The sequence below is a fragment of the Trichomonas vaginalis genome, chromosome III (genome assembly GCF_026262505.1).
Source record: "Trichomonas vaginalis G3 chromosome III, whole genome shotgun sequence".
In the NCBI taxonomy this organism is placed as follows: domain Eukaryota; phylum Parabasalia; order Trichomonadida; family Trichomonadidae; genus Trichomonas; species Trichomonas vaginalis.
Window position 1 is genome coordinate 10,469,855 of NC_067205.1, and position 19,420 is coordinate 10,489,274.

At 31.0% G+C, this 19,420-nt stretch overlaps 12 protein-coding genes and 1 pseudogene across 13 annotated transcripts, besides 1 other annotated feature; 7 read left to right on the forward strand and 6 right to left on the reverse strand.

The window, feature by feature from the left end:
* Positions 1 to 3: 3 nt before the first annotated feature.
* Positions 4 to 1,789, forward strand: TVAGG3_0677130 (uncharacterized protein; the record flags this gene model as incomplete). Its single annotated transcript, XM_001581085.1, has 1 exon — positions 623 to 1,021. The coding sequence occupies one exon, from the start codon at positions 623 to 625 to the stop codon at positions 1,019 to 1,021; it is 399 nt and encodes a 132-aa protein (XP_001581135.1).
* A 222-nt stretch (positions 1,790 to 2,011) lies between these two features.
* Positions 2,012 to 3,886, forward strand: TVAGG3_0677140 (uncharacterized protein; the record flags this gene model as incomplete). The annotated part of the gene is made up of 1 exon (XM_001581086.1): positions 2,318 to 3,802. The coding sequence occupies one exon, from the start codon at positions 2,318 to 2,320 to the stop codon at positions 3,800 to 3,802; it is 1,485 nt and encodes a 494-aa protein (XP_001581136.1).
* A 681-nt stretch (positions 3,887 to 4,567) lies between these two features.
* TVAGG3_0677150 (uncharacterized protein) lies at positions 4,568 to 5,707 on the reverse strand (the record flags this gene model as incomplete). The annotated part of the gene is made up of 1 exon (XM_001581087.1): positions 5,103 to 5,696. The coding sequence occupies one exon, from the start codon at positions 5,694 to 5,696 to the stop codon at positions 5,103 to 5,105; it is 594 nt and encodes a 197-aa protein (XP_001581137.1).
* Positions 5,708 to 5,806: 99 nt separating this feature from the next.
* TVAGG3_0677160 (uncharacterized protein) lies at positions 5,807 to 8,031 on the reverse strand (the record flags this gene model as incomplete). The annotated part of the gene is made up of 1 exon (XM_001581088.1): positions 5,896 to 8,031. One exon carries the CDS (start codon positions 8,029 to 8,031, stop codon positions 5,896 to 5,898), a length of 2,136 nt encoding a protein of 711 aa, XP_001581138.1.
* A 440-nt stretch (positions 8,032 to 8,471) lies between these two features.
* TVAGG3_0677170 (uncharacterized protein) lies at positions 8,472 to 9,680 on the forward strand (the record flags this gene model as incomplete). Its single annotated transcript, XM_001581089.1, has 1 exon — positions 8,478 to 9,620. One exon carries the CDS (start codon positions 8,478 to 8,480, stop codon positions 9,618 to 9,620), a length of 1,143 nt encoding a protein of 380 aa, XP_001581139.1.
* Positions 9,681 to 9,694: 14 nt separating this feature from the next.
* On the reverse strand, positions 9,695 to 10,867 carry TVAGG3_0677180 (phosphoprotein phosphatase protein; the record flags this gene model as incomplete). Its single annotated transcript, XM_001581090.1, has 1 exon — positions 9,773 to 10,246. One exon carries the CDS (start codon positions 10,244 to 10,246, stop codon positions 9,773 to 9,775), a length of 474 nt encoding a protein of 157 aa, XP_001581140.1.
* A 2,225-nt stretch (positions 10,868 to 13,092) lies between these two features.
* TVAGG3_0677190 lies at positions 13,093 to 13,323 on the forward strand (annotated as a pseudogene). Its single transcript has one exon. A coding segment is annotated over exon 1 (231 nt).
* Positions 13,324 to 13,327: 4 nt separating this feature from the next.
* TVAGG3_0677200 (uncharacterized protein) lies at positions 13,328 to 13,654 on the reverse strand (the record flags this gene model as incomplete). Its single annotated transcript, XM_051242598.1, has 1 exon — positions 13,328 to 13,654. One exon carries the CDS (start codon positions 13,652 to 13,654, stop codon positions 13,328 to 13,330), a length of 327 nt encoding a protein of 108 aa, XP_051089185.1.
* Positions 13,655 to 13,863: 209 nt separating this feature from the next.
* Positions 13,864 to 14,176, reverse strand: TVAGG3_0677210 (uncharacterized protein; the record flags this gene model as incomplete). The annotated part of the gene is made up of 1 exon (XM_051242599.1): positions 13,864 to 14,176. A coding segment is annotated over one exon (313 nt), but the record flags the coding sequence as incomplete, so codon positions are not given.
* Positions 14,177 to 14,627: 451 nt separating this feature from the next.
* Positions 14,628 to 19,420: part of a mobile genetic element that runs on past the window's edge.
* Positions 17,422 to 17,976, reverse strand: TVAGG3_0677230 (uncharacterized protein; the record flags this gene model as incomplete). The annotated part of the gene is made up of 1 exon (XM_051242600.1): positions 17,422 to 17,976. The coding sequence occupies one exon, from the start codon at positions 17,974 to 17,976 to the stop codon at positions 17,422 to 17,424; it is 555 nt and encodes a 184-aa protein (XP_051089187.1).
* Positions 17,994 to 18,395, forward strand: TVAGG3_0677240 (uncharacterized protein; the record flags this gene model as incomplete). Its single annotated transcript, XM_051242601.1, has 1 exon — positions 17,994 to 18,395. One exon carries the CDS (start codon positions 17,994 to 17,996, stop codon positions 18,393 to 18,395), a length of 402 nt encoding a protein of 133 aa, XP_051089188.1.
* Positions 18,415 to 18,579, forward strand: TVAGG3_0677250 (uncharacterized protein; the record flags this gene model as incomplete). Its single annotated transcript, XM_001581093.1, has 1 exon — positions 18,415 to 18,579. One exon carries the CDS (start codon positions 18,415 to 18,417, stop codon positions 18,577 to 18,579), a length of 165 nt encoding a protein of 54 aa, XP_001581143.1.
* TVAGG3_0677260 (phage tail repeat-like family) lies at positions 18,599 to 19,183 on the forward strand (the record flags this gene model as incomplete). The annotated part of the gene is made up of 1 exon (XM_051242602.1): positions 18,599 to 19,183. One exon carries the CDS (start codon positions 18,599 to 18,601, stop codon positions 19,181 to 19,183), a length of 585 nt encoding a protein of 194 aa, XP_051089189.1.

Below are 19,420 nucleotides of genomic sequence, written 5' to 3' on the forward strand. Positions count from 1 at the left end.
AGGTATCAACAAAGTGTATTTTTCCATAAATTAAAGCCGATTAACAGCTCTATATCGGTACTTCAATGTATATTTGCTTCAATCTCATCATATTCTTGTGGTGCTGCCATTTCAATTCCATCAATGGTTTCAAATGATCTCGAAGTTTCTGAATCTATTTTCGATTCTTGTAAAGTACAGCAAATATCTGAACCGTATTTGAAAGCTGGAGGTGCTATCTACGCGTTTTTGCAAAATAATATGAAAATCGAAAAATCATGTTTTTCTGAATGTCATGCTCAAGATTGTGATGTTATCTATTATATGGCCAAATCTAGTAAATTTTCAAATATTTATTTTGACATCGGAAATACTAATAATGCGTTTATTTTTACAATATCAGATAATCCATTACTGAAATATTGTAATAATTCAAATATAGTAACACAATTTGAACAAGTAGCAATTTTTCTTTGTAATTTTTCATTTAATTATTTTTATAATTCTGTTTTGGGTCCTGGATTTGTAATACTCTCCATTACTGATTCATATTTTTTAAATTGTACTATAACTCAATCTGCTGTTGTAATTTTAATCAATTGTTATTTCAAAAATACAACAATTTTTAATTTAAATATAACATATGCATCAGAAAACAACCTTGCAGAAAATGAAACATCATGTCCAGGTACCTTTGCCATCTGCTGAGTCTATTTTATGTCAATCAATTACTATTGAAAAGAATTACTCGAATCATGAACAAAATAAATCTGTTAGATACACATTTATAAATGAAAAGATTGAAATTTCAGAATGTAAGTTCATCAATGTTAGTACTCAAAGTGATGAAGGTTCTGCAATTTATATTGTTCGACCAGCATATAAATATTTTACTGTAGATCCTCAAATCAAGATAGATAATATTTTCTTTTGGAAATGTCAATCAGAAACTAGTCCAGGCGGCATTTTTATAGATTATAGTAGTTCTAATATCGAAATTAATCATATTTGTGGTATCAATGTCACTGGATTCTTTGATTAATTTTGTCAACTTACTGCAAGTAACATCAAATTTAACTCCAGTACAATTTCATCAATTACTAATAATACGAAAGGTTATACGTATTATATATATGAAATTAATTCTCAAGATGAAATACAAAGTGCCAATACATCGTATATAACAGGCCTAAATACATCATCATATTATATAGCTGGTTATGTATTTATTGGTTCTGCTTTATCTGCATCACATTGTCAAGAAGAAAACATTAAATTTGGATTATATACACAACTCAAATCCTCCGATTTCACCTTCTGTAACTATATTAATTCAACAAGTATTATCAGTTTTGACATAATCATAGGTGATGATCAATTTTCAATTGAAATAAATTCAAACATTACTTACGATCATTGTGTATTTATCAATACTCCGTTTATGAAGTTATTCAAAGATTACGATGTTTCTTTTATTGATTGCTCGAGTTCATCATTAAATGATCTCAAGCCATATCTTTTACCTGTTTGTGCTACTCCTAAGAAAGAAAAGGTGATAAACAAAATGGTAATTTTCTATGCAGTATTAGGTTCATCTGTTGCACTCATCTTGATTGTAATTGGATTATCTGTGTTGTTCATAAGAATTAAGCATTCTAGGTACGAGAAGAAAATGGAGTTGGAAAGGGAACTTGAATTTGATTATGAATAAAAGAACCTTAACGTAAACATATTATAATAATCACTAAGTGTATAATAAATTTAGTAAATTTATAGTGAATTAATAAAATTTATTATTATTTTTATTTATTATAACCAATAAAAAGAATGTATTAAGTTTGAAAATTGTCGCTGCCAAATTGCAAGCAATCTCTTTAATCTTATGCAAATTCTAATTTTCATGAGAGTTAAAAGCTTAATTCTCTGAAATAATCAGATATTATTTATAATATTCACTATATTTTCAATGAATTGCTTGATTCAAGGGAACCTTAGAAGAATTGAAAAGTCGTAATTTTTTTTTGAAGGCATGTTTTGACTTCATTAAAAAAATGGAGAAGTATCAGAATCATGTATTTTCTCAGACATTTAAGCCATTAGAAAACAAAGTTTCAATCTTTCAGTGCTTATTCGCTTCAATTACATCAAAATCATGCGGAGCTGCAATTTCAATTTCATCGAACAAATTCCAAAGTTTAGATATATCAGAATCTATCTTCGATTCATGTAATGTAATTGTTGAAAAAGGAAATATAGATATACCTGGGGTGCTATTTTTGCCTTTTTGAATGATCATATTAAAATTCTCAAATCGTGTTTTTGCAATTGTCATGGTCCCATGGCCGATGATATCATTTTTTGGTCTCCAAAGCAAAACCTTTCGTACAATTACTTTGAATTAAATGAAACAGACAATTTATTTATTGATAGTCCATCTGGAGCAATTCTTAATAATTGTAACATATCAAAGTCAAAAATTAATTCAGCGGGATTAGAATTGCTTTTTAACTATAGTTATTTTGTGGAAACGATCTTTAACATTCAATATGATCCTTTTACAATACTTGCTATAGATAATTCATATTTCATCAATTGTTACATTGAATCATTGTCTGTTGATTTCATATGTCATAGCTATTATAAGAATTCAACTATTATCAATATCACAGGATATATTGAAAACGTTTTTACAGACAAATCAACATCTGTGAATAATTGTACATTTATTCAAGAAATACCTTATCCAGATGTTGAGCCAATTCTTTGTCAATCAATTCCTTTAGAAAAAAATTACACAAATCATGAGAAAAACTCATCAATAAAATACACTTTCATCGATGAAAAAATCGAAATTACATATTGTAAATTTATTAATGTTAGTATTACTAATGATGAAGGTGCTGCAATCAACATCATACATCCTGCATATCAATATTTTGTTGCAAGTCCATTCATCAAGATCGATAACATTTTCTTTTGGAAATGTCAATCAGAATTGAAGCCAGGAGCTATTTGTATTGATTATTCCAATGCTCATATCGAAATTAGTCATATTTGTGGCATCGAAGTTAGCGGATTTTTATTTGAATTTTGTTATATAGATACAAATACTTATGTTTCGTTTAACACTAGTACTACATATTCTAATCAAAATTTAGGAAAAGTTATGACCTATGATATCTATGATATCAATGGATATTACAACAAGAATAATAATGAAATTTATGAGTTAACTTCAGTAATTAGAGGAATCAATTCATCTAAATGCTCAACAAATGCTTGTATATTCGATCTTTCCAATTCGACAATGAAATTTTGTCAAGAATTTTCGATGATTACATCATTTTTTGTTGGGTTTGAATTCGTGACAATTGATTATTATAATTATATAAACTCCACTATTGTCAATCAAACAATATTTGTATTTTTTAGTTATAAGACTAATAATGTAGAATTTACACATTGTGTGTTTATTGGTACGCCTTTAATAGAATTTTACAAGGATTTCGTTGATACTAATAATATTTCATTCATTGATTGCAATAGTACAACATTGAATAATCTTGAATCACATTTTCTGCCTGCATGCCGAACTCCTTATTATTCTTCTAAGAATTACAAAATGATTATATACTATTCAGTCTCTGCAGCTCTATTTGTATTAATTGTTGCAATTGTTGGAGTAGCCTATTTTTGGAGCAGAAAGAAAAATTCGAAAGTTGAGGAAAGATTAGAACTGGAAAGAGAACTTGCTACAGATAAGGGTTTCGTTTTGCGAAAAAAACGTACAATACGCAATTTCGCTAAAAAAACATTTAGCTAGCAATTTCGACCTTTGACTCCACTCAAGACGTCACTTTTTTAATTTTGCGGTATCATATTTTTGGAAAATCTTTATGAATATTATATAAAAAGTCTCTTTAATATCTATATTTCATATTTTTATCGATTTTTAAAGTTTTCGCGAAAAGTATTCAATTATTTTTGCTATTTGGTCGGGTAAATGTCAGATTTGCGACATTTTCTGATATGATATTCAAATTCTACGTTGATAATAATGCTTATAGAACCCTCTTGCTATTGTGTCAAAATTGCGAAACCGATAGCAAAAATATCTCGCAATATCAAAATTGAGATATTGAGTGAATTATGCATTATAGAGATTAAAAATCTGATTTGTGAAAACATCTCATCAGTTTCTAGCTAATTCAAAAATCTTTACTATCTTATTCGATTAAAATGAAAAGGGAATAGTTTCATTATGCTTTAAATGACAGCCTTATAATATAATCATAGTTTTCGCTCAATATGCAGCTTTTTTTTTCGAAATCTATGGTCAATATCCTAAATACTGATTGCTTTGCATTCATATCTCTTACATTTTCTATACCCACATCACTATTCATTGCTATTCCTATCTTTTTCATTTTTGTTTGTTTCTCATAATTTCTCAAAAAACATGATAACTTGATATTTGTAAATATTATACTTTATAACGTAAATAAGAACTTGACCTATTAAGAAAAGCAGTAATGAAAAGAAAATCTGAATTTCATAAAAATTACAAGTTTCTGATGACAATTAGCTTAATTAAACCAGGTACAAGATTATATAATTGTATTTTCTATCCAATTATCCATATAATATCTTATCCAGAAAAAATAACTTGATCAATACCAAATGATTTTTTAACTAGTAAATAAAGTATTTTCTTTACACACACATTGTATATCATAGTTTTTTTTTGGTTTCGCAAAACATCCAAAAACAAATATGCTATAAAAGTGACAATTTTAGCAAAACGAAACCCTTACTACAGATTTTGGTTAATTTAAAACCCTATTATAAAAATAAAACACTTTTTTATATATATTACCTTCTTTTTATAGCACGCATTAGTTAATGATTCTATATAATAGTGATGCCAATTTGGAAGTTAATTTCAATCAGGAAGTAATTTTCAGGAAGATAAAATTTAAAATTTTTATCACATATTCGTCCTATTTTGCTGTTATTGCCTATTAAATGTATCTTTCCCCATGACTCAGATAGTTTTCTATGTATAAATAAGATGAAAAACTAAAAGTAATATAAAAATAGATAAATTTAAAAAAACAAACATATCAAAAATTATATTTTGGTTCCTTAACACCAGTCCTCTGCATTTGATCGGAATGGAATCGCATATTCTCTTCATAAAGCTTATTGCATCGTCTTCTCTTGTATATCTCTGTGGTTTGGTAGTCATTAGTTTCTTGGAGAACTCTTTCAGATTTCCGACCCAACACAACTTTTTTATATGCCCCAATCATACTCGTGTGATAAGGAGGTAATTTCGATTTTCTGGTATATTTTTGAATTAATTTTCTATTAAATTCTTTTTCTTTTTTAGTTAACTCTCGAGTTGTTTCTACATATGTTCCTGAATACTCTGGAGGAACGTATGGTATATCTCTTGCGCGTTCATTTGCAAATCTATAAGATCTTCTCGATTCATAATTTTGAATTTTTGTGTTTATATTAGGATCTTTTTTCATTGATCGAGATCTTGGATTTGATACTGCGTTCACAGGATTTTTTGGCGGAAAAACTGGTTGAAGATAAGGAGTATCCTGAAGTCGAGCGCTTTTTGGTTCGAAATCGAAGTCTGTATCTATTTGTCTAATCAGAGTATCATTTCTGTTATAAGATCGTGGCGATAATGATACTCTGTCCATATGAGATTTTTATTATTTTTTTATCTTCCTTTCAAAAATACTAACGTAATTTATGTACGTTAAAGAAAAGTGTCAAAAGATTTTAAAAATCTCTTGCATAAAAATAAAAAGAATCAGATCCAACTAAACATATTGCATTAGAATATATAATAGAAATAGACAGTATTTGTTTAACAATTAATTAAAATATAAAATGAAGTTATAATTTAACCTTCTTGATGTTATTTACGCAGTTAATAAACATTCCGAGGTATCCATTCTCTTCACGTCCGAAAGTGTTGATGTATCTCTGCTTATTGAGAACATATGTATTGAAAAATTTTTCATAATCAATGAGATTCAGCGCTTTTGATTCAACGATGATATAAGATCCTAAGTTTACATCTCTTGAATCTAAATACTTGAACGCTTCAATGATTCCTGTGTAGATAATTTTGATATCTGTTGTGAACGCGAGAACTGAAAGGATTTCGATACATCTCTGGATTCTAAATCCTAACTGAGATCTCTTATCAACCTTCTGAAGTGCTGATGCAAATGAATTTGCAAATTTATCGTAAGAATAACAGCGAAGGTCTTCAATTGGGATGTAAAATCTATGAGCAAGGAGATCATAGAATATGAGAAATCCAACGCGCTCAAATACATTGCAGTGCTCTTTCAATTCATTATTGATGCAAAATTGTTCAATAGCAAGGAAGAATTTGTCGAACTCTGGCATGTATTTGATGTAGTCATTCTCAAATATGATCTTTGTAATGACTGGTGTAAAAGAATTTTCAATTAAAACGTTTTTAATTGAAGAAATGTAGTTTTCAATAGCTTCTTCTCTTTCAGTAAGGTATTCAAGAGTAGCACTGAAGAGAGAAACAATGTATTGGAAGTAAATTCTGTTGTTTTCCGCAAAATTTGCAATTTTTGTAAAAGAAATCTCTCCCTGATGCATGTGGTAGCGTAATTCAGGTACTTGGTGAGCTAATAAATTGATCATTACGTCGGTTGGATTCATTTTTTGTTCAAATGATAAAGAATTCACGTTTAATGTCGCGATGGCCGAATCAAGAGTTTCGGTGTTCTTGAGGGGTGTCACAGACTGTGAGAGTTCTTGCGCCAATTGGCTGTTCGAGTGAATATTAACCTTGACATAAACATTGTATTTGGTATTTTCTGCTAATCCCTTACTCTCATACTTTCTTATATAGTTGTGAATCGAACTGTCTATGATCTCATCTGTCATTTGAGAAAATTCTTTCAAAATTTTGTATAAAATGTTCAAATCACGATATGTAAAGTAAGTATGAATTGGGAAGTGCAATATTCCGTTGTTGAATTGTGTCGCATCTGTAACTTCAAGGAGGGAAGCGATTTTTCTGATAATTGACAACATAACCATGTTTATTGGGTCATTAGCTTCACATTTATACTGTAATTGGAAGTATTGGACAAGATCCTTCTTAACAGCTATTAAATCTTTGCTGTCTTTCTCATTTGGAACCAATAAACTTTGGCAAATAAAATTCTCAAATAAGACGAACAGAGAAAGAATATTCTGTTGATCCATCTCGACAATGTTTGATGCTAAGATACGAAGCGGTTGAGAGAATAATGGCATGCAATACCAAACTCTGGAAAGAAAATTATTCGCAAGAGTTTCAATATAATCTTGATACAATGGACAGAAGAGTCCTTTCTCTGATTTAGTGTATTTGCCTCTAGAAGTCATCAAACTCTTCGCAAGAGGAAGGTAAGAATAGTCGAAAACAGAATTTACAATTTTTGCTGTTCCAAATGTAAGTGCATATGATAAGATTATCTTAGATATGAACTGTACATTGAATGCAAACCTATATCCATGAATATAAGTGTGGATTTTGAAAAGTGAGCAAACAAAACGAGCAAATAGCTGCTGAGATTCCTCTGTGATGTAATATTTGAAGATTGAAGGGATTGTGCACATGCAAAAGTAGTTTCTTTCATCCTCTGTAAAAAGTTGCCTATTTGATAAAGTGGAATATACGATTTGAGCGAAGTCATCTGGAGATTGGATCGAAATGTAACACAATAGGTCATCGACTTGTGATGATATTTCATCTTTTTGAATTTCATATGTTTTCAATAAGAACTTTATATCATCAAGAGTTAAATAACTTATGTCTGTTTGGATCATATAATTCACGTCTGATAATGTTCTTCTGTTTTGAATAAATTTGCATAATTTTACATTAATTTGATTCTGAAATTGTGTTTTAATCTTGTTGTAGAGGCTCCCAATTGAGTTTTCTTCGTTATATTTTGAAAGTACTTCATCAATTGTGGAACGCCCTTCAAGTTCCATGTAAAAAAAATAAAAAAATATAAAATATCTGACTTAATAAATATTGTTTAGAAATACTAGTCACGGTCAGATCGTTTGTATTGCTTTGTACTGTAAGCAATTTAGTCGAATTAATAATTTTCGAAATTTCATTTTAGAATACAACGTTCAAGCATTTATAAATCCATAGTTATAGTACATGTTGATTATATATCGCTTGAGACTAGAATAATAAGTTACTCTTACTGAGATTATTCCATGAATGTTAATTCATCAATATTTATATTCTTACACTAGTGCAATTATGATATATAACAGAATACAACAAATTCGTCATGATTTGAAACAAAATCTTGATTTTCAAGTCCTGAAATTATGTGTACAGAAATCTCATTCTGTTTGTATTCTAAAGGTCCAATTAAAATCAACAAATCAACTGATGGATTTAAAAATAAACGGCAACGAAAATGAACGACAACGTTGCTAGCACTCTTGTCGGATCAAATCCTTCTAATCCATATGTTTCTGTAGCTCCAGCACAATTCATGTCTCTTGAAGATATGAATAAGGAAGCTCAAGCTATGTTAAATACTAAACAAGAAGAATTAGCTCAATATCAAAACGTAGTTGCAGATGCTGAACGTATTTTAGCAAAATTAAATGCAGAAATAGAAGAAAAAACAGCAATTCTTCAAAATCTTCAAAATCAGCAACGTACTGATGAAGAAGAATTTGAGCAACAACAAGCAGAACAACAATTAGCAATCCTTCAGCAAAAGCATGAAGAAGAAATAAATAAGATTAAACAACAGCATGAAGATGAAATGCACAATCTTCAATCAGATTTCCAGCAAACTCTTACAGAAGCAGAAAACTGGGCTAATAGACACTCTCAAATTGCTTTACAAGAAAAAATGGAAGAACTTGAAGCTCTTCGTCATGAAGCTGAAGCTACAAAAAGACAATTAGATGAAGTTACATTCATGACAACCAGAACACAAGCATCACGTGAGTCAGAAAATGATCAGAAAAAGAATGCTCAAGAAATTTCAGCTCTAGAAAATCAAATTTCTGAATTAACGTCTATCACTCGTGAAGAATTGAGAGATTCAAGAGCTAAAATAGATGAAACATTAGCTGCTATAGAACTTAGACGTGTATCGCATGAAGCTGAATTAAAACGTCTTGATGAAGAAATTGCTCAAAGAAAAGAATGCTATGATCAGCATATTGAAGCTATTAAGCAGCAATATGCTAATGAAAGACAGACAGTAGAGCAATCTATTGCATCAGCAAATGCAAAAGCTGAAAACACAGAAAATATTATTAAGCAACTTGAAAATCACCATGAAGCTCAATTAAAGCAAGTATTAGATGATATTGAAACAATGAGACGCTCAACAGGAATGAGTGGATCACGTCCTAAACAGAGTATTGAAGAAATTAAAACTACCGTTCGTGAAAATCAGAAGATTGCGGATGAATGTCGAGCACTTGATGAAGAAATTAGAATGGTTAAAGAGGAAATAAAGTCCCTTGAAGATGAAAATAGAGATCTTAAACAGGAATTGCTTAGATATGCAGCAGCTGTTCAGCGTATGAATAAATAATGTAATTATTATTGGTTATTTAAATCATAAATCTATATTTCTTGTTTTGAGAGTAAAAATGATTGTAAAATGTAGGAAAAATACATAAATATATTTATCAACCGATAAAATAAACAAATTATTGGTAAAATTAAGTATATAAACAAGATCTCTTATTCAGGAGTATTACGAAGAATAAGACTGGAGCCAAACGACTTATTAGATCGTATAGGAGGCAATACTGGCTGTCCAAATGTAAATAGTGATGATCTACGTAAAGGTTTGTTAAGCGCTTGTTTGTTAATGAGAGATCTTGCTAATTTATTTTGTGCTGGAACTTTTCTTTGTATTTTAGTCATAATGTAAGCTCTTACTTGCGAATTTTCGTCAATTTGCAAAAGACCTGCGAAGTTTTCAGAATTCCTGTTATAATTTGAAGAAGAGAAAACAGTATATAGGAGGCCGTCCCAATGCTTACAGATACCTCCCTCTGTGCATTGGTGGCCTCTGATGATTTGTTTCATTTGGGAAGATTTGAGAAAATCTACTGTTGAGTTATAGCCAAAGTAACTTCCTGTACCTCTCGATGAAGGAAGGTAATGAGAAATTCCATTCATTGGATCGCTCCACAAGAGATCTTTAATCATTGGTGTAAAGTCAATTGGAGCTAATGGACGTTGTATCCTGCGAATCTGTTGAATATCTGATAAATGTTCAGATATTCCACCATGGACGCAAAAGATGTTAGTATCAATAATTGCAGCTAAAGGTAAATAGTTAAATAAATTCTGGAAACTAAGGAATAGGCTTTCATCATAGCTGGCCAAAACTTCTTGCTTGAATCCATATGCAGAGCTTACTGATATTTCTTAATGATTACCTCTGATCAGAAAAACATGTTGAGGATAGGCAGATTTAAGAGCCAGAAGTAAGGTTATGACTGGAATGGAATAATCTCCTCTGTCTACATAATCACCGAGGAAGAGCATTTTTGTCTTAGGTGGGAAGCCAATGTTTTTAAGGATATTTATCAAGTCAATTATATTGCCATGGATATCGCCAATGATGTAAATTGGGCCCGTAAGCTCCATTACTGTGTCGTCTTGCTTTAAAAATTCGATTGTTCGACTAATTAGTATTAATTGTTTGTGGTGAAAAAAACGGAATGGTAGTGGATGGATCAAACTCGCTTATATTAAATGTTGGTTGACATATTAGATTGAGGTAGAAATCAAACATATCTCCATCAACATAATTAAGGGTCCACTGTAAGGCCAAATAAGGTCTATCGTCGTCCCAAAAATATTGCTCAAGATGGTGTTTTACTAAGGCCCAAAACTTAAAAAAACACAAAAAAATTAACTTTACTCTTTTGAGATCCTTATCAGATATGCATCAATTTGATGCAGTATCGCAGTTCAAATCTGATTTTTTAATGTAGATGTACTCTAACATCCTTTAAAAAATGCAAAATGATATTAATTAAGCTTTTCATTTCTGTATCATACACGAAACAAAATCGTTCACTATACTAAAATTTATCAAAGTTTGATTAATGAAAAAATAATATCTAAATTTTTACATTGAGTCGGCTATTGATATGGTTAATATTAAATCTTGTAAAAATTGGCATTATCCAGAATAATACCCACTAAAATACACAATTTTTTTTTAAAAAATTTTATCAATTGTTATGGTATATCTTTATGATAATGAATAAAATGCTTATTTTTCATAAGTAAATACATAATTTATGCTTAAACACAAAAAATAACACGAAAATTTTTGGCCAACATATCTAAACTAAGGATAATGGTTTGAATATATAAACAAAAAAAAAGGTAGTGGGGCTTCCAGGTGCGTTGCGCCCTCTAGCCCCGAAGATGTTTAGTATAAATGAAGTTTTTATTCGGAGGGCTTCCAGGCGCGTTGCGCCCTCTAGCCCATAAGAAATTTTGCCCAAGACCCAAGAGGAGGACCGAACCCCAGCCGACCAGACAGTGACAAAACCAAAACCGTTGTTATTTACATCATATTAATAGTGTCACTTTTTAAAATGTCACTTTTTGTGTCACTTTTCACAAATTATATGTTTTCATGTTTTGTCACTTTTCTGTCACTTTTCAGGTAAAAACATTTTTATTATTATATATAAATGAATTTTACAAAACCGCCGTTACCGTTCTATGGAAATAAGAGTAGATGTAAAGATATTGTATTGAGAGAACTTAAGAAACTACCGAATGGTCTAACATTTGTAGATTTGTTCGGTGGAAGTTTCTATATATCCCATTTATGTCATACAATATTCCCAGACTCAAAGATTATATGCAATGACTTCGACAACTATATGGACCGTCTCAAACATATTCCAGACACAAACAATATATTGAAAGAGTTAAAAGAAAAGATACCTATAGGTAAGATGGAACGTATACCATTAGATAAGAAAAATATTGTGAGAGAGGTTTTGAAAAAAGCAGAATATATAGACTGGGATAGTATATCTGCTAGACTATTATATAGTGGTTCTATAAGAGTTCATGACATTGAAACACTTATGTCAAAAGTTTTATATCTTAACTATACAAATGTTTTCAAAGAGGACATAGAAAAATATATTGAGGGTATAGAGTTTGTGAGATGTCATTGGACAGATTTGTATGAAAAATATAAAGACAAGGAAAATGTTTTCTTTATAGTGGACCCGCCGTTCTATAACACATGGGATTTTCAATACCAAGTAGACTGGACTTTGAGAGACTCTTTAGAAACTTTAGACGTTATACATAACCATCCATGCTTTTACTTTACATCCGATAAAAGTGGTTTGGAAACCGTTATGAGATGGTTAGAGGACATACATGACTATGAGTTTATATATGACAAGATAGAATATGAGAGAGGTCCTATAAACTGGAGAAAGTGTCACAATAAAGAAATTTTATTAGTAAGTAAATGTGGTTTGAAATAGGACTACTTGTTTTAGGTTTTTTCCATTGTGTCGTTTATTTATTTGACGTGGCAGAAAAGTACAGAGAATATGAAGATGAACCAATGCCTGCAAATGTTCAGCATATGTACTCGTAAGAGATATTTTTATCTAATATTAAATGGACGCACAGAACTTAGCGAATGCACAGCAACCTGGACAACCAAACCCAGAGAATATTCCAAATGAAGTTAGAATACAAACTGCAATGGCAAACTATGGTCAAGTGCCAACAGATGTACAAATGCAAACTGCCATGTCAAATGACGCTGCGTTAGGTTTTCCACCATGGTATGCAAATATGAGATGGAAAGAGTTTTATACAAACCCTGAAGTCGGATATAAACAACTTTATGCAGATGACGCGAACACAGGAGTTGACCCAGAATATGTTTCTACCAGAGGAGAAACAGAATGTATGAGCTCCAGTTAAAGAATGCTATGGAACTCAACAGGAAACGTAAGAGACTAGGCGGACATTAGATTTTTACATATAGTAAAATGGTTTCTTCAGTAAGATAGGAAACTTCTTTCGAAATGTTGGAAGAGGTATATGGAATGGAAAAAATCTGTCGGAAGAGGAGTATGGAACGGTGTCAAAAATATTGGTAAAAGAGTAGGTCAATTTGTTGGTATTATACCTAAAGACCCTGAACCAGAAGAACAAGCTCCTGTAATACAACAGCCTGAACCTGCACACAGTCAAGTTGGCAACCACAACCGGTATATTAAAAAGTTATATTTTTATCGTTCGATAGTAGTTGTATATGAAACTAAGTTCTAAGTAAAACGCATGGTATAATGGAATTATTCTTTTTCTTCCATCTGTAGTAAACCATACTTGAAAGTCTGAAATACTTCCACTCGGCGGTTCATATAACTTTGTAGGTTTTTCGTAAAAGTCATTCATCAGACATAAGAAAGAGTTTTGCGCACCAGAAAATGAAGCATGAACAATAATAGCATCTGGGTCGAAAATATTTTCATATGTTCCATTAGGGTTTTCGACTTCATAATAGTCCGGGTGTACTGGATATGCTGCAGGCTGATTTAACATCCTCATAAATCTATACCATGCCAAGTTGTTATATTTTGTAGAAATATAAACGTTTTCTCCAAGGTCTTCTATTTTATTGATTTTAACAGTTGCATTTTTCCTGTCATAAATAATATCGAGATGGTATTCTCCTTCGTCAATGTTAAACTGGTTTGCATATTCAATATAGATATCGTTTATTTTTTCTTGAAAAGCTTGAAGAGTTGTTTCTAAGTTTATAAGCAAATTAACTTGTAAAAGTTTTCCTTGTTCAAATTTCTCATACATACGTTTTTCTTTGTTATAGTATCGAACTTCAAAACCGACCGTAAATGGGAAACCATGTATGGCTTCTGAAATGAACTTTATTCTTCGAAAGCCAATAGCTTTTGTGACAGATGGGTCTCTTAACCATCTTAATGGGTAGTCAAAACGATAGCCTTCATGCTTTACGGTATCTGTCTCAAACTTTTGACCGACATTAGTAAAAAGTTCATCTAATGGTTTAGTTGTAGCAACTCTAGAATTTTCTTTTTCTATTGGAAGCATATTTTATCTATAATAAAAATGTCAAATGAAACAGCGTCTATGAGAGAAATACAACACAACCGACAACTCATTATGCAAGCTCTAAATAGAACACAACAAACTTTTCAAACTATTTCTAAGATATCTGAGTCATTGAAAGGGGGTGACTTAAAACTGACATTAAACCCTATAACAGATGAGTTTCTATTTCAAGACAATAAGAACAATACTGTCTGTATAAATCAACAAAAGAAACTTTAAACGAGAAACCTATAAATGAACTTCTTTTGAAAGCAGATGTTGACAACAAGCTGACAAAGAATATGTAGACGATGCAATAGCAAAAGAAGAAGAAAGAGCTAACAATGCTTATGCAACAAAAGAACATACTCATCCTGAACTAGCAGACAAAACATATGTTGACAATAAAATGTCAAGTGAAGTGACAAGAGCTGAAAACGAATATTCTAAAAAGACTCATATACATTATATTAACCAAATACCAAGTCTTAAGGAAACATTAGAGACAAAAGCAGATAAGACTCATACACATTCTATATCTGATATTACAAACTTACAAGAAACCTTAAACATGAAAAGTGCCGTTGGACATACACATTCTATATCTGATATTACAAACTTACAAGAAACCTTAAACAGGAAAAGTGCCGTTGGACATACACATTCTATATCTGATATTACAAACTTAAACGTTAGCCTTGAAAATAAAGCAGATAAAACATATGTCAATGAAATATACCAAAGTTTGATAGGAACAAAAAATATTGAAACTATTGTTGGTGACTTTTCTGTCAATGAAGAAAATAAATATTTTAGATGGCAGTTAGTACAGTCCTTAAAAAATGGTACACGGCATAAACTCATTCCGAAAAATAACAATGAAATGTATGTAAGCTATAAAAAGAATGATGGTACACAAGTTAAAGTTCCATTAGACAACAACTGCTACTTAAACTTATATGGAGACGAACAAAAGAAATATTTAAGAGTTTATGAAATGGCAGATATGACATTGCCTGACCCAGCTCCAGCACCACATTATTATGACTATGGAGATGACGACAGAACACCACATGTAGATGAACAAAAGCTAACATTATATTTAGATTATTATAGATATAAAAGATATAATGCAATAGAAAAAACGAGAATAGTATATTATTATACAGATGACAGAAATAAATATTATAGTCAAGATTTTACCTACCCTGAAAACATAAGATTATATTATAAAAAATATTCTGACACAAACCAGAAGAAACCTGAAATAGTTGCACTATATTTTAAGTTCAAAAGAGACAATCCTATAATATCTCATATGTTTGATTTAATGAACCCAGTAGGTTCTATTTATACATCTATGGATGCAAGAGGTCCTCAAGTAATGTTTGGTGTTGGTGCATGGGAACAAATAGTCGACAGGTTTTTGTATTGTGCAAACTCTTCAAAGGAAACAAGTGGAAGTTAAACGATTTCAGGTGAAAATTTACCTGCACACAGTCATTACATAGATTTAAGTACATCTCAAGCAGGTTGGCATAGTCATAGATATTGGGATTGGTCAGGAATGACAAAAGGGAAAGGATATGATGTTAAAGACGACGTTAAGTTTGCTATAAATTGTTACTGGAATAACACGCAGGGAGAAGGAAACCATACACATTTCGTTTCAGGATATACGCAAACAACGGGACAAAGTAAAGAATACATGCCACCTTACATGACAGTTTACGCATGGTATAGAATTGCTTAGTCGTCATTTTCAACTTCTTTAGCATATTCGTCAGGAGTTGTCTTATATTTGTCAGGAACTGTCTTTGAAAGTATACCACCTTGAACTTTGACAAGTTTGAAACGAGGTCTGACAATAGTAGTTTTATCTTCTGCTTGCAGTGTGTACATTTTGCCATGTTTGCCTAAAACTTCATAATATTCTCTTGTATACTTTCTTCTATTTTTACGAACACGAATGTGAGTACCTGTCGGGTTCCCATTGTTGTCATAGTCAATAGTATTTTCATATGGGTCGCGTTTAGGTATTTCTATTTTTACTTTGTCATAGGGTTGTTAAAAATATCAAAAATTAGCGTTTTGAAGACACCATGGTGTAGAAATAAATGCGCCAATAGATTGAAGAAGAAGAATTGTTTTTCTCTTAATGAACTTTAATCCTTTTGATATAAGAATATTAAAAACATTAATATAATTTCGATTTCGGAAATTAAATTTCCAAATTTTTTGTCGATTTCGGAAATAACAAGATCCCGCATCCAACACGCAACAACAAAACACAAAACACACTTTTTGGTTCTTTCATCGTTTTAATTGTAATTTATGTAATACATGATTTGGATAAATTTTACAAAAATAGAACCTATATTATATTCTTTTCAAAGATTCTTGCAAATCATCAAAAATAATTGTATGTTAAAAAAAGATCAAATTATCCTTTCATTATTTTAAACTTAAATTAGTTTTATGATTGACTAAAGCAATCATATTTATTCATCATTAAATAAACAAAAAAAAATAATATTTGAGAGTTATTTCAAAAAAAAACATTGAATTTATTAATTTGTCTCAATTTCAGTATTATAAATTTTTATAATTTCAATATTTTGAAATACACTTTTTAATATTTCAATATTTATGATATTTCAATGTATTAAGTGGTCTCAAATTGAGCTTCTCAAATATAAGTTGGCCTATTCAAATAATAAAATTAAATAATATTTAAAATAATAAATAAAAGTGATTGAGGTCATAGCAAAACGGCTGTTTCAGTCATTAATTCTTAAAAATAAAAGGGTAAAAACTAAATAAAATGGGTAAAATTCAATAGTGTCTGTGCTATCGTTCAATTTGAAGGTGTCTTTTGAAACCACAAGACACATTGAATTTTTGAATAGTGTATTATGGTTTGACAGACACCAATTAAAAAAATAAAATGATATTTATTTTAAATATATAAGATCCTTATATAAAATATAAATATTTTATCGTTTTATTTTCTTGTTTTAGAAATGTTTTTTATTGAAAAATCAATAAAACTAACTCCAAAATAAAATTTTTGATTTAAAGACACTATGATGACACCAGGCAAATCTTCCAAGACACCTATCGTCGGGAATCTAACAACCCTACTTTGTCACCTTTCTGAAGTTTGAAGCCCGGCATTCTTTCTTGTTTGTCTCTTTTGACTAAATTATTAAATATATAGTCTTTCTCTAAGTCAGGGTTGTTTTTCATTTCTTCGGGGAGTGGTTTCCCAAACCTTTTTGTTTACGGTTATTGTAAATATTTAAAACTTGTCTCATCTTTGCCATGGAGAAGTGTCTATACTTGTCGTCATATGACATTTCATTTGCTTCACCACCTTGTGGTTGGTTTAAGTCTCTTAACATTTTTATACAACCGTCAATGACACCAAGAGCAGAATAGTTTTGGTCGACAATGAAATATTGGTTTACATTTTTTGAACGCAGATAGTTTTTTACATCATCTGATTTGAAAGAACTTTCACAGTCAGATGTCAGTTTTGTTGGATGGTATTTGTCAACGAATATTGTCAAAGCAGTTTTCACATCTAAAATATTTTTGGACCATAATGGTATGGCTTCACAGTATCTTGTGTTTTGACCAACAAATATTAACCAGTATGGAGGTCCATCTGTTCTAACTCTCGGAATGTTTTCCAAGATATCCATAAACCAAGCATTTGGTGTTGAACTAAAGATTTTTATCATGAGTGCTTTCTTTGTCGCTTTAGAAACATACGGGTCCTTGTTCGGATTCGTCATTTTTTAACCCATAAGAAATGGGTTTATTTGGCGCATTAGCAGGAGTTGCATCTAGATTTTTACCCGCAGTGGGAACAATAGCCAGAGGTGCATTTGGAATTGGAAGGAAGATTTTGAGTACATTAGGTATACTTAAAGAGAAAGCACAACCTATTATACAAACTGTACAGAAAGGTTGGGATGTAGCACGAGATGCAACAAATCTTATTCCAAATCCTGAAACAAGAGGAAAAGTTCAAGGATGGATGGACAATGTAGGAAGACAAGCAGGAAACTATTATAACAAAGCAAATGACTACTATAACCAAGCAGGACACTATATGGACCAAGGTGAAAGATTCTTTAACAGAGGCTATAACCATGCACAACAGTGGGTAAACAATAACCAACCTCAACCGCCTCAAACGTGGGGAATGTAAAGTTTTTTATTGAGATGAAATGAACAATGCAGCATTGAGACAAATGAGTTCAAGATGGATTTGTCGGCTTCCAGCATTTAAACCGATATCATATAGTCAGGCTCAGCATGTGAAACTGAATGATATTATTAAAGGAACCATCCCACCTCCACAACAACAACCAGTTGAAAACAAACCAAACTAAAATTTTTTACTGAGATGAAATGACCGAAGAAGTTGAAACGGTAGATTTGACACCACAAACAAAAAGTTCAGAACCATTGTCAAAACCTGTCAAAGAACTTACAGATGAAGAGAAAAATTCAATAATAGAAAGTGCCAGGTCTGGAAATACAAACCCTAACTATAAAGTCACTTTTCATAGAAATGGAACGGCTAGTATCTCAAAAAAGAAACAGACTCTCACAAATAAAATATTGAAGTCTGAAGGAGCTTTCGAGACAACAGATGGAAAAGTTTACTTCACTGACCAACAGTTCATTATAGAACATCTCATTGACTTAGAGTCGAAATATTCTAAACTTTACAACAAACACAAAAAGTTGAAAGGAAAACAAAAACAAATGGCATATGATATTTATGAAGATGTTGACGACACAACTGTTCCTGCAAGTGAAGTAAAGTCAGAGAAACCGAAAAGTGACGAAAAACCGATAGAAGAAGAAAAACCAAAAACCGAAGATAAACCAAAACCAAAGTTTAGTTTCCAAACTAAACCAAGTCAACCTTCATTAGCTGGTATGGGTTGGCGTCAAAGACTTATGGCAGCAGGCGGTTATGTAAAGTAAAGAAAAAAATATTTTTTTATTTTTATAAAAATGCCCCCATATAGAATGGACAGAAAGTCTGCTAGAATAAAAGCAGAGTTACAAAGATATGGTTGGAAAGTTTCGAAGAATTTTAAATATAGGAAGGGAAGACCCATAAAAGTCTATGACAAATTGTCTGGTCTTTGCTACGAAATGGATTTGGAAACAGCACGTGCCAATTATCCAAACAGACTAGAGAGGTTAGAAGAAGAACGT